Raw genomic sequence first — 13844 nt, forward strand, 5'->3', positions numbered from 1 at the left:
AGTTAAGTTACTTGTTTTAAAACATTGTTTGTTGCATATTTCTGAATAATACTTGAATTTTGTATGGTTGTATTACTCATTTATTCTCATCTACATCATGAGATGCTATTGTTTCTGGCCACAATGTGACTGAATTCCAAAACTGCATCTTGTCTTGAGGGATATAAACCAAAGGTTTCTTGATATCATCCATTTTCTTATTTATAGGCAGTACGGATCTGTTGGCTTTCTTTGAAGGAAGTTTCAAAGTTTGTTCAGCTTTTTCTCAGCCTAAAATTGTCCATTGTCAACCCAGCAATATTCATGTCACACATAACTCTACGTGGATTTTCAGCTGAAAAGGTCTTCTCATGGTATTTCAAAATAATGAGAATCCATTTCTGACATCTAGGAATGACTTTACAATATGAATAATCGCTCAGCCAGGTTCTTTTATAAAAGGTAGGCCACCAAGAACAGTAGTCGATAAAAGAATACATTTTTATTTGAGAAATGGAAAACATGTTATCATTTTTTGAGGAATGTTTCATGGCTTCAAAAATGTCAGTCACTGTATAGTACCTTTCCTTCTTCCACCAACATGTCCTGGACTAGTTCCCTATCTGCAGTACATGGAAAATTGACGGCATTTCCAGACCCATGTTAACGAGCAAAAAGGTTTCCTTTTCATGGTGAAAAATGCACTGATCCACTCAGAACCATAATCATGAAAAAAAGGAAACATAAATTTTGGATTAGTTGCCTTTCTGCAGAAAGCAATTCACATATGGTAACAAAGTCACTACCAACAGTGCTGCATTTATTGATGATTTATTCAAAATAAATTGATAACTGACTTCTGAAACATAATTTACTATTTCTTGAAGTTTCTTAATTATACTCAACGATTGTATGTTTTTGTTTCAATTTCTGTGCATGGCATCAATGTATAATTTGATGCACTAATTTGTTTTGCATTATGTATAGTGAATTATGGAAGGAAGATTAAGGGTAAACATATGTTCAATGAATATGGCATAAGATATGGAACACAATATTGGACCACACATGGATAACAAATGAAATTAGCTCTGGCCTTTTCACAAGAAACACCACAGCATTTGCCTTAATCCATTTAGGGAAATCACAAAAAATCCATAAGTGGATGAGGATCTGATCCTCAATTATACACCTCCCATATGCAAGTTGTTGTTGTTGTTGTGGTCTTCAGTCCTGAGACTGGTTTGATGCAGCTCTCCATGCTACTCTATCCTGTGCAAGCTTTTTCATCTCCCAGTACCTACTGCAACCTACATCCTTCTGAATCTGCTTAGTGTATTCATCTCTTGGTCTCCCTCTACGATTTTTACCCTCCACGCTGCCCTCCAATACTAAACTGGTGATCCCTTGATGCCTCAGAATATGCAAGTACAGTGCCTTAATCACTGTACCACCTGCCTCAGTAACACAGTGAATAAAATTTTTCAGATATAATGATGAAAATCAAAATTATAGCACTGTTTTTTACTTATATAATGCCACAGAAAGTTTTTGCATGTGGATCATTCAATAAACTGACAGCTCACTTAAATAGTCTCACAAAATATTTCAGTCACCAGAAAATGAGTCTTTATCACAAAGTGTCTCGCTATTTAGTCTAAGAAGTTACATACTGTTCCTGTTAACATAAAAAGGCAACTGTACTGCAGATTTTGTCATATTCTTGAACAGATGAAATGAATGTTCCATTAACGGTGTTTTCTGGATATCTTCTTTAATGTGGTATGCAGTGCAGGTATTGATAGAAGCTGAAAATCTTCATGTCAATAGAAAAGAGAAACAATATGTGACAAAAAGAATGACCAATGATGACAATGTTAAAGATTTCAACAGTTTGCTAAAAAGCCTACAATGGGGTGAAAAAAAAACAGCATTACTTTCAGTGAGTTTTCATCAGATTTTTATTATTGCTTCAGTGTCTCATGTCCAGAAATGACCTTTACAGTAAATGACTGCAAAAAGATACAAAAAAATAACTGGATAAATCAAGAAGTAAAAACAGCAAGAGATAAACTTAGACTTTTCCAATATGCAGTGATAAATAATAACAATAATAATAGACTAAAGGTAGAATTTAAGAACTATCAGGATTACTATAAAGATCTTCTGCAAGAAACTAAAAGTAAATATGTAGCCACAATGTTAAGAAACTCTACTAACACATGTTTAGCTGTTTGGAAAGTAATAAATAGCTTTAGGGATTGTAAGGACAGATCAACAAGTGATTTTACTATAAACCATAAAGGGCATATCATGAAATATCAATGTCAGATTGCAAATGTTTTTAATGAGTACTTTTCTTCTGTTGGAAAATCTGTCAATGACCATTTTAAGAATCTTCAGCATAGATATAGGGGCATTCCAATCAAACAAACCACATACTTGGCCCCAACCAATAACAAGGAAGTCAAAAACATAGTAATGTCATTAAAAAATACAAAATCAGCAGGCTATGATGGATTGTCTATCAGTACACTGAAAAGATGCATAGACAACATATCTGATGCCATGGCCACAGCAGTAAATGATGTAATTGCATCAGGTTGTTTCCCAGATAGTCTAAAGACAGCACAAGTAACCCCGATTCACAAGAAAGGTGATAAATCTAAAATTGAAAACTACCGCCCCATCTCAATCTTACCTGCATTTTCTAAGGTAGTTGAGAAAGTTATTTATACTAGACTAATGACATTCCTGAGTCAACACAATTCAATATTTGAAAATCAGAATGGCTTCATGAAAAACAAGTCAACATCAGTAGCAGCAGCACAATTAATAGACAAAATAATAATGGCCATAGAGAACAAGGAGTATGTAACTGGAGTGTTCCTTGATCTAGAAAAAGCTTTTGATTGTGTTAACATCGCCATATTACTTGACAAGCTGTGGAACCTGGGTATCAGAGGAACTGGCTATGAGCTAATAAAATCGTATATGAGCAATAGAAAACAATTTGTCTTGCTTAAAACAAACAGTGGGTCTTACAAATCTAAAATTACTGATATCAAATATGGAGTGCCTCAAGGTTCTGTCTTGGGACCTCTTCTTTTCTTGATTTATGTCAATGATATACAGTATTGTTCTCCCAACTGTACAAAAATATTGTATGCAGATGACACATCAATAGTGTGTAAACACAAAGACTATGAGAGTCTGGAGGTATAGTGCAACAGTGTAACTAATGAAATAGTCAAGTATTTTAATGAAAGCCACCTAAATGTAAGTGCTTCAAAGACTGCAATGATGGAATTTAACACAAGGAAACAAATAGAATTTGACATGAAATTATCCATAGGAAATGACATTGTAAAAAAGGAAAAATGGACAAATTTCTTGGGAATTACAATCCAGGACAGCCTCAAATGGGACATGCATATTTATTCCTTAGCATGTAAGCTGTCGAAGAATGTGTTTGCTATAAATATGAATAGCAAATATTGTAAGGACATGTGTGAACTAAAAACTGCTTATCATGCCCTATTCTCATCAAACTTAAATTATGCTGTAGAAATATGGGGTGCAACAACTCAAGGCAACCTAAGTACATCATTAATACTACAGAAAAAAGTTATCAGAATTATTTGTGGTGCCAAACCTCGAGAATCATGTCGGAATCTGTTGAAAGTTATATTGCTTGTGAAAACAATAAATCCAAATTTCAATTGTGACCTGCACCAGTATGATACAAGGCAAAAGTTCAGATACCATGTAAATAGCCACAGAACAGCTTTATATGAAAAAAATGCACTTCATGCTGGGCTGAAGCTGGCCAATGCCCTACCAAAAAGTCTCACAGGCCTTCCTACTAACGAATTAAAAGATCAGCTAAAAAGAATTCTAATTGAAAACCCTTTTTATTCCCTAGACGAGTATTATATCCATATGAAAAGTGCTTCGTAAGTATGTCAAGCTCATAGTTTTAAGTAACCTACAACCAATGTAATGTTGATAAAAACAGTATTTGTAATATCGTGATTGTGTACTACCAAATGTAAAATCCATCAAAATGTAAAATTTATTAATACAAATAAATCTTTAGTTTGTAATTTATAAACTGACGTATTCAGAAGAAAAATCTGTATGATGTCCTGAAACTGTATTATTTCTAGGGATTGTATTTGATTATTCGATGTTGAATAAATATTATTATTATTATTATTATTATTATTATTATTATTATCATTATTATATACAACTCCTGAGGGTCAGCAGTGTAAGTGTAGTCAACACTGCTTGTAACTAAAAGATAGAGATTTTCCAAGTCTGGTAAATTTCCCTGAAATAATGCCAAGTTTCGTTAAGCGGCATCTGTAAGCTTAATCATTATTATGAATTTGTTCAAACTGCCAACCAATTGTCACAGGCATTTGTTTGTCACTGCATATGTTAAGGAATCGGTGTCACATTTCATAGAAATAAACAAAACTGATGAGCCAAGTGACTACAAATACCAGCTTAATAGTGTATTAGTCCACCTTGTAAATAGAATACAGTAACCATTCTGTGTGGTATGGATTCGACAAGCCCCTGGAACTATGAAGCAACTGTTGTCTATGCACAGGACATGTTATTTACATAAATTATAGACCAGTGGTCCGAGAGAATGGAGCTGGCATTCAATAGAATCTCAGATATGTCCCATCAGGTTCAGATCATGAAAGTTTGGTGGCCAAGACATAAACACAAGTTCACTATCATGCCTCTTAAATCACTGAAGCATGAGTTTGGCCTTGTGACATTGGCGCTACCCTACTGGAAGAATCCATTACCACTAGGGTAGACATCAAGCATAATGGGATGCAGGTGGGTCACAATAATGTCCAAGTAGCCCACAACTCCCACAGTGCCTTCAGCTACAACCATAACTTGCATGAAAACCCAGGTGAATGTCTGCTATGGAATAATAATGCCCCCATCGACCTGCTTTCATGGCACAATGTATGGTTGAGCAAATCTTTTGCCTGTATGACAGCATATCCAGACAGGAACACCAACCAGATGTAACAAGAAATGCAATTCATCCCACCAGGCAACATGTTCCCATTGATTCACACTCCAATCTTGATGTCCTACTCCCATTGCAATAACTGATGATGTTGTTAAGTCAACATGGAAATATGTAGGGGTCATCTGCTGCAGGGCACCATATTCAACAATGTCTGCTGAATGGTGTCCTCTAAAACACTCATCCCTGCACCAGCACAGTACTTTGCTGTCAGATCTGCCACATGTCACCACCTATCACGTTTTACAGTCTCTGACTCCCATGTTCTGTTATGATGTGAACGTCCAACACCTTGTCACCCATTCATTGTTTCACTGTAATTCCACCAGTTTTTATTGATGCTCAAGATAGTAACATGCAAACAGCTTCACTGTTTTCAAGATGCTTGTTCCCAGATGTTGGATGATGACAATCTGGCCTTTTTGTAGTTTCTTATTCCAGTGGTCTTCCCAATTTGCAGAGCATATCGATGCTAGAATGATACCCTATTCATCTCTGCTCTGCTTATATACATATTTTCCTTATTAGGTTACATGCCCACAACAACACCAGGTGTCATTCATTCTAACAGTAGACAGCAGTCATGTTTTGGCTCATCAGTGTATGTAAGGAATGGGCACTGATAAAACATACTTATTCTAAAAATGCGGCCTCAGGCCAAATACAGGTTGAAACGAGAAATATTCTGATGATCTTGTTTATTGCTGAATCTATGAATTCAAAGATGGCAAATTAGTACTGCATACAAGACCTGTTTCAGATGCCTAACTGAGGTTTATTCTGGAGGAAATGCAACAAAATTGAGTGATGAGATTGCTTGGATGGTAGGCATCTTATGTGAATGATACATAATATCCCAAATGACATTCTGTATTTGAAGACGTGAAGTGTGAAACAACACACACACACACACACACACACACACACACACACACACACACACAGAGAGAGAGAGAGAGAGAGAGAGAGAGAGAGAGAGAGAAGCTCTCCATGCTACTCTATCCTGTGCAAGCATCTTCATCTTCAAGTAACTATTACACCCTACATCCTTCTGACTCTGCTTAGTGTATTTATCTCTTGGTCTCCCTCTATGATTTTTACCCTCCACGCTGCCCTCAAATACAGGGTTATTACAAATGATTGAAGCAATTTCACAGCTCTACAATAACTTTATTATTTGAGATATTTTCACAATGCTTTGCACACACATACAAAAACTCAAAAAGTTTTTTTAGGCATTCACAAATGTTCGATATGTGCCCCTTTAGTGATTCGGCAGACATCAAGTGTTTCTCATAAAAGTAGGTCAAACCTTTCAGAGGACAAAAAGAGACATTACCTGAACATATGCATGGTTTCCTGTTGCTTTGTGTGCTTCATCCACAACCACACACTTGAAATCCCCAGCTTGACATATATTGTTTGATACATCATTCATTAAAATCTGTGGGGTACAAAAAATTACTCTCTTTTCTTCCCATTCTTTTCCACGTGATTCTCGCTTTGTTTGACCTGAAAAATAAGACACACACCTATGGCAATAATGCATAGATTTGAAAAAAGAAAGCTAACAATATCAGAATCAATTCCGAGTAGAAGCAAAGCAGCCTACTCAGCTACTTAACATTATTCTAAAGCAAATGTGCCACAGTCAGTACATGACATGCTTCTCTCCTAATCACATTGGCAGTATCAGGAGGATACGAAAAGTAAATAGCCACAAAACCATCAACTAGCAAACATAGCTATTAAAAATTGCTATTTAATAATTTCCAACTCTTGTCACCTATTTTCCTCCACTGTTTTCTTCCCCTTTCTCTCTGTTTTATTCTTAATTTTACAATTTTACCACTTGCATCTTACGGGTGTTTCCAGTTTTTGGCTTCCACCTTTCACTTGTTAATAGGCTACAGTTCAACACTAGTGCTTTGGAATTTGAGATAACTGTTTTAATTTAGACTCCTAGTTTGTACCTTTTTATTTATTCAGCACTGTGCTTCTAAGTGACACCCTTCTCATTACATGCTTTGAATATTTATACATCTCTTCAAAATCCTGTTCTGTCTTCTACATCAAATTTTTATTCTGATACAGTGTCACAGGATCCAAAAGGACAAGTATGAATTTTTCAATATGTCGATCCCAACACAGTTGTTGCGTGAAAGAACTATGAGAACTGTATGCTGTGTAACTAGATGGACAAGATACAATAATGTACACAAGAGTCACGGTCATAGTGTCTACTTATTTTGTATCATAAATAAATCAGTACCCACAGAAGTTCAGCTTAACAATGCTCACTTTTTGTGCGCTAACAACAGAGCAGTATCTCAAAATAACAATTATTTTAAACTGCACCACCAATTAAATATTTAGCTGTTAGGAAGCTTATAAATACTGGAAGCATTCGAAAATGTGGAGAGTCAGATCACATTAACATCGTTGAGTAAATAACCACAATTTGGAAAGTCCTGATTTTCAAAAGCAGCCACAACAACAGTAAACATAAATTTGAAGTCTAATACTGAATTGTGTGACTGTGTTGTAACAATGTTTCATATACATGAGTGCCCTGTCTAGTGTTACTACCAGGTATTTTAGTGCGGGGTTGTGTTTTAACTGGATCCCCCTAACTCAATCTGCAGAGTTTTTTATGCTTGATGTTTTTAGGGAGAAGGTGCAGACAAGTATGGTTTTTGGCAAGATTTAGGAAGAGTTTTTTTTTTTAAATATAATAATAGCTGTCAGTCCTGTAAAGGCTTTGGACAGATTTTTCTTGACACTCCTGAAATTTTGTGCCCAGCAACACTGTCTGCATAAATGAAGCTCCCTGTCTTGTTTCACAGGGGTTAGTCATTAGTATACATCTTAAATAGTGTCGGAGCCAGTACATTCCTTAAGTCAGTCTATTTCTATATATCCTTCATCGACTTGTATATGTCATTTAAAATCCACAAAGTATCTGCACTTCTGGAAAAGATTTTCTTTAAAGCAGGTAAATTTAAAGTTTTAAGTTATTCGGTAAACTTTTTAAAAAAGTATTCTGCGGTTGATTGTATCATAGGCAGCTGTCAGGTCTATAAACATTGTCCCCATAATTTTCCATTCTTCAAAACCATTCTCAATATGCTGTGTCAAATTCAGAACTTGGGATGTGCAGCTCTCACCAGCTCTGAACATGGTTTGTTGTGGCATTAAATATGGCTCAATGGTACCTATTAATCTGTGGAGGATCATTCTTTTGAACAGCTTATACATAAGCCAGAGCAGTGAGATGAGCATGTAACTCTGGCACGGTTTTAAAAAGGTGATAACTCCCACAGTTTTACAGATTTTTGGTAGCTTGTGAGATTTGGTGTAGCTGTTCAAGAACTCCACTTATCACTTACATTCTGTGCTATCAAACATTTTGAATTGCTCAACCTAAATATTATTGAGGCCAGATGCTTTACCATTTTTACCATTGTTTATTGCTTTGCTGAGATCCTCTATGTTAAATGGTTTTTATAGCTAATTTTCTGTTTTCCCAGTTTTTTAGGTGCTGTTATTTTACCAGGTATACATGAGTGTCACACGGGCTTAACACACAGTATACTATCTCCTCACCTAGATCCTAATTTAGCTTAGCTATAGGAATTAGGACTGAATAGTGGAAATCAGTGAAGAAGTAGAAAGTTAAGGAGGAAAAGAATACTATATATGAGAAGAGATGGGAAAAAATGTAAAAATACAAATAATACATAATATTGTACTTAATAAAAAATAATAATTCTTCTAGTTCTTAGAACTTACCTGTCATAATAGTTATAGAGTCTTTAGGTAAACCAGTAAAATTAGTGCAGGCATTTACTTGCTGATGAACAAGTGGTTTAGTTGGGGCCATAAAAACAACTTTTCCTTGAGGGTACCAACGATAAAAATTGTACATCAATACTGCAGCAATGAATGTTTTGCCCATGCCTGAAATACAGAAATGTTCTCATTAGTCATTAGTTAACATGAGAATTTGATACACAGAATATTTTACTAGTAAGTGTTAAGGAACTGTACGATTGTATCCGAGATATATGAAATGTGCACCCTGCATGTGGTTTTGTCTATACATCAAGATAACAGTACAATGGAGGGGACTGCTGAAAATTTGATACTATTTATGTATCAACAGGGTTTTAAATCTTGTAGATATCAAAAAACTAAACACTACTCAAGATTACACAGGAATGTTTTTAGAGAGGAACATTCTTGGCAATGTTAGGTATTTTTTAACATGGGACAAAGGGTGTTACAAAAAGAAATGAAATTTGCTATCAAATAATTTACTGAAGACATGAAGGATTTGAACTGGCTGTAGAGATGAACAGACACAACTAGAAAGAAAGGATGGAAGATTATGGTTTAACATCTAATCAACATTGAAGTCACTAGAGACAGGGCACAAACTCAGATTGTTTCAAGGATGGGGAAGGAAATCAGCTGTGCCCTTTCAACGAAACTGTCCTGAAAATTTGTCAAAAGCGATTTAGGTAACTCATAGAAAACCTAAATCTGGATGGCTAGACCCAGATTTGAACTTTCATCCTCCTGATTTCAAGTCCAGTATGCTAATCACACAACCAGAAAAAATATTGTAGAATGTAAGGGAGAGTATTACTCCTAGTATGGGACACTACTGCTGGGAGGTCACTCGGATCTTTGGTTCTGAGTGCAATGGGTCTGAGAGTCCATTTTCAAATGAGCCCTGGATGCAAGTTTTTATTATTTTGACCAGATGCTAAGAAGTGAGGAAATGATCTGTTGTCACATTCCTTCCGTCAATAAGGAATTAAACTTTAAGCTTCATGACAACACATTTGGAAAGGATCTAATTCTCTGGTTGATGTTCATGCATCCAACAGACATTTAGTATCTGTATCTGCTGCTAATCAAAATTTTTTGCCAAATTTTATCTTACTAGACATGTATTGGGTAATTCTGCCTCTGGCCTTAATGGGAAACAGTTTTTTTTTTTTTATCAATTGTGATGCTTTGTTCTATGCTGTAAAGCATGGAACAATTTTCACTGAGATGATTCAAAACTTTTGATACCAAAGAAAATGTTGGTTTTGAGTCTTACTGACCTGCTCACTGATGCCAAAGTGCAAAAATTAGTACTTTCTTGTGTGACAAATTGCAAGCTATTTTCAATATCTGTATTACAACTTGCACACAACCAAGTGCTTTAGGTAAACTGAGACAAAATAATCAGCTCAGAAGCTTCAGCAAGGGTTGTGGCATCACATCACAGTCATGTGCAGTGTAACTTAACATTTGCAGTACTCTCAAGTGACACAGATGTGGAAAGAAATGTATGGCTAGACATACAGTGAGAAATAAAAGCAATGAATAAACCCAGAAGTCTGTATTATCTATAGTGCAATCTCTGCTGAAATGAAGTAAAAGTCACAAAATTTCAAATATTTATAATAAAAAAAAGTCTGCTGTAGTTACAGACAGACAAAATTTCACAATGGTCAGTTTGACGGCTTCCATGGTTCTAGCGTTAAACAGCACACTACAATACCTGGTGATTTATATCACTGTACTAACAATAAAAATTTCCATCATTATTAAGCACAATTTAGGTGACACCCACAAAAAAATTAATACTAACCAATCATAGTACTCTTGAGTGGTTTTTAATCTCACTGCAAATCAGTTAACATCTACCACACTTTGAAATAATTCTTTTAAGAGCAGAGAACTGAATAACAAGTTTCATTTTAGTAGTTTTCTATCTTCATAGTAAAAAATTACATACTTGTACTACTGTAAATTGAATACTTACAATCTGGTGTTATTCTGGAAAATCTATATTTTGTGAATGAATACTTTACAATCACTAAGGAGTACAAAAAAGAAAGAAAATGCACATCTAAAAATACAACTTTTTCTTTTTAACTGACTTGTCAGTGGGTTCTTTGTGAAATATTGTAAATAACTACAAAAGAAAAGACAATTTTTGTCTATGTTTTGGCTTACAGGTCAATTTTAGTTAGTTAGTTTCATGCTCCATGGCTCATTTGAATGATAAATCATAATGATGTGGAATGAATCATTTTAAATTTACTTTAATTTGTAAATATGGGCTCGTGGTGGACCTTTATAAGTTTTAGTTATTGTTATTATTATTATTATTATTATTAAATATACAGATGTGAGTTAGAAATTCCTACCTACTATGTTTTACACATTACAATAATATAAAAACTTGAAACATCCTGGCAGATTAAAACTGTGTGCCTGACCGAGACTCGAACTCGGGACCTTTGCCTTTCGCGGGCAAGTGCTCTACTATCTGAGCTACCAAAGCACGACTCATGACCGGTCCTCACAGCTTTACTTCTGCCAGTATCTCGTCTCCTACCTTCCAAACGTTACACAAGCTCTCCTGCGAAGCTTGCAGAACTAGCACTCCTGAAAGAAAGGATACTGCGGAGACATGGCTTAGCCACAGCCTGGAGGATATTTCCAGAATGATAATTTTCACTCTACAGTGGAGTGTGCGCTGATATGAAACTTCCTGGCAGATTAAAACTGTGTGCCCGAGCAAGACTCCAACTCGGGACCTTTGTCTTTCGCGGGCAAGTGCTCTACCATCTGAGCTACCGAAGCACGACTCACGACCGGTCCTCACAGCTTTACTTCTGCCAGTATCTCGTCTCCTACCTTCTAAACTTTACAGAAGCTTCTAGTGATATTGTTTTAACACTGATTATAAACTACTGTTAATACTATACTTTGTTTTGAAATTTAATAATTACAAATGAGTTGAGAGATGTCTGTAAAAACATGGCTATTGACTTAACCTGCGAATTTTTATTTTATTTTTTAGTTTGATCTACAACCACTTGTCCTCCCTCCAAGGACACATTAACTTTGAATATTGCAGTACTTATACAGTTAAGAAGAGCAGTGCAATGTTCCTCTGGACATACATACATGTCAGAAGGAACAGGCGCTACTACAGCCATTATGAAATACATGAAATGTTTTCACACTTGCTAATACAAACAGCCATCTGCTGTATATGGGAATGATGACAATGAAAACTTTGTGCTGGACCGGGACTCGAACCCTGAATTTCCACTTTACATGAGTGGTTGCCTGAACTGTTTTGGCTATCCACACACAACTCATGGTCAGACCAAAACTTCCATGTATACAACCTGTACTTGTACATACATTATGTAATTCTCATACAGGAGAGGACATTTTAATTGAAAGTCACTGGCTGGTATCAGCGAATAAATACAATGTTGCAATGCCTATGTTGCTAAGAAAAATGATGTAGTGTTCCTCTGGACATGTATGCATGTCCAAAGGATATTGTCACATTTATAATATTTGATTATTGTATTTATAATATGGTATTTATCTGACAATATCAGGCAGCAACTTTCAATTAAAATGTTCTCCACTGTATAGGAATTACATAATGTGTGTACAAGTACAGGCTGTGAAGCAGGAATGATGACATATGGAAGTTTGGGTCTGGCTGTGGATCGTGCACTGACAGCCAAAGCAGTTAAAATGACCTCTTGTGTAAAGTGGGAAATACGGTTTTGAGTCCCAGTCCAGCACCAGTTTTCATTATTGTCATTCCCTTATACAGCTGATGGTTGTTTGTATTTGCAACTGCAAATATTTTTCATGTACATCAGGTTTCCCTTCAAGAAGATGGTTGTAGCATGTAAAGGGATGGCATGTAATACAGTGCTGCTCTGGTCACTGATCTGCTCATGTGTGCTGGCTTGCTGTCATGTCTAGGGAAATCAAGGAATGGACAGGCTGGATGTGAAGACTTGTTGTCAATGAGTGTAGCTTCGTGTTGTTGCTGTTGCAGTGACCATGATACCCTTCTTAAATGCTTTAACTTTTTGCGACATCATAAGTCATCCATTATGGACAAACTGACAGAAAAAGCCGAGCATTTTGGAAGTTGAAAATTTAGGACAATTTTCATCCTCTGAAACACTATGCAGTTATGTGATCCCAATAATGAAAATTTTATTTAAATCATAAACATCCAATTACGAAATTGGTAGTTTATAATGAAATAGTAGTTTAATGGAATGTGAAACTTTGCAGTGATACTGAAAACTGATAATTATTTAATGTTAGAATTAGATCTTAGGCAACGGCCTTGCCGCAGTGGATACACCGGTTCCCGTGAGATCACTGAAGTTAAGCGCTGTCAGGTAGGGTCGGCCCTTGTATGCGTGACCATCGAGGCCGCCATGCGCTGTTGCCATTTTTCGGGGTGCACTCAGCCGTGTGATGCCAACTGAGGAGCTACTCGACTGAATAGTAGTGGCTTCGGTCAAGAATACCATCATAACAACCGGGAGAGTGGTGTGCTGATCCAATGCCCCTCCTATCCGCATCTGAGGATGACATGGCGGTCAGATGGTCCCGGTAGGCCACTCATGGCCTGAAGACGGAGTGCCTTTTTTTTTTTTTTTTTTTTTAAGATCTTAATTTTTCATCAAGATTGGCAGTTGTATATACAAACATAATGTGAACACCTATTTCATTTGTAAAGAACTAAGCACCAAGATGTAAGCTCAATCAATGTGATATGATACCAACCACAAAACTGTGGTCTATGACAATGACACTGACACTGACATCAATGGGTCAACTGATCAGATTTAATGGATACTTTCCATACAATCAAGTGCAAAATATTGTTGGGCATGGGTTAGTGGAAATTGAGGCCATGATAATTATGGGAATAAAGGGTGTGTTGCTAGGATGCCAT

General features: G+C 36.1%; 1 protein-coding gene across 1 annotated transcript in view; it reads right to left on the reverse strand.

Moving 5' to 3' along the window:
* LOC126470637 (Fanconi anemia group M protein) overlaps positions 1-13844 on the reverse strand; it is a 243069-nt gene that overhangs the window by 152650 nt on the left and 76575 nt on the right. Inside the window, exons 4-5 of the mRNA XM_050098618.1 lie at positions 8837-9004; positions 6384-6556 (exon numbers count right to left, since the gene is read on the reverse strand). Of these exons, the coding sequence (XP_049954575.1) occupies positions 6384-6556; positions 8837-9004 (341 nt within the window). The remainder of the gene's footprint in view (positions 1-6383; positions 6557-8836; positions 9005-13844) is intronic.

The sequence above is a fragment of the Schistocerca serialis genome, chromosome 3, assembly GCF_023864345.2.
Source record: "Schistocerca serialis cubense isolate TAMUIC-IGC-003099 chromosome 3, iqSchSeri2.2, whole genome shotgun sequence".
In the NCBI taxonomy this organism is placed as follows: domain Eukaryota; kingdom Metazoa; phylum Arthropoda; class Insecta; order Orthoptera; family Acrididae; genus Schistocerca; species Schistocerca serialis.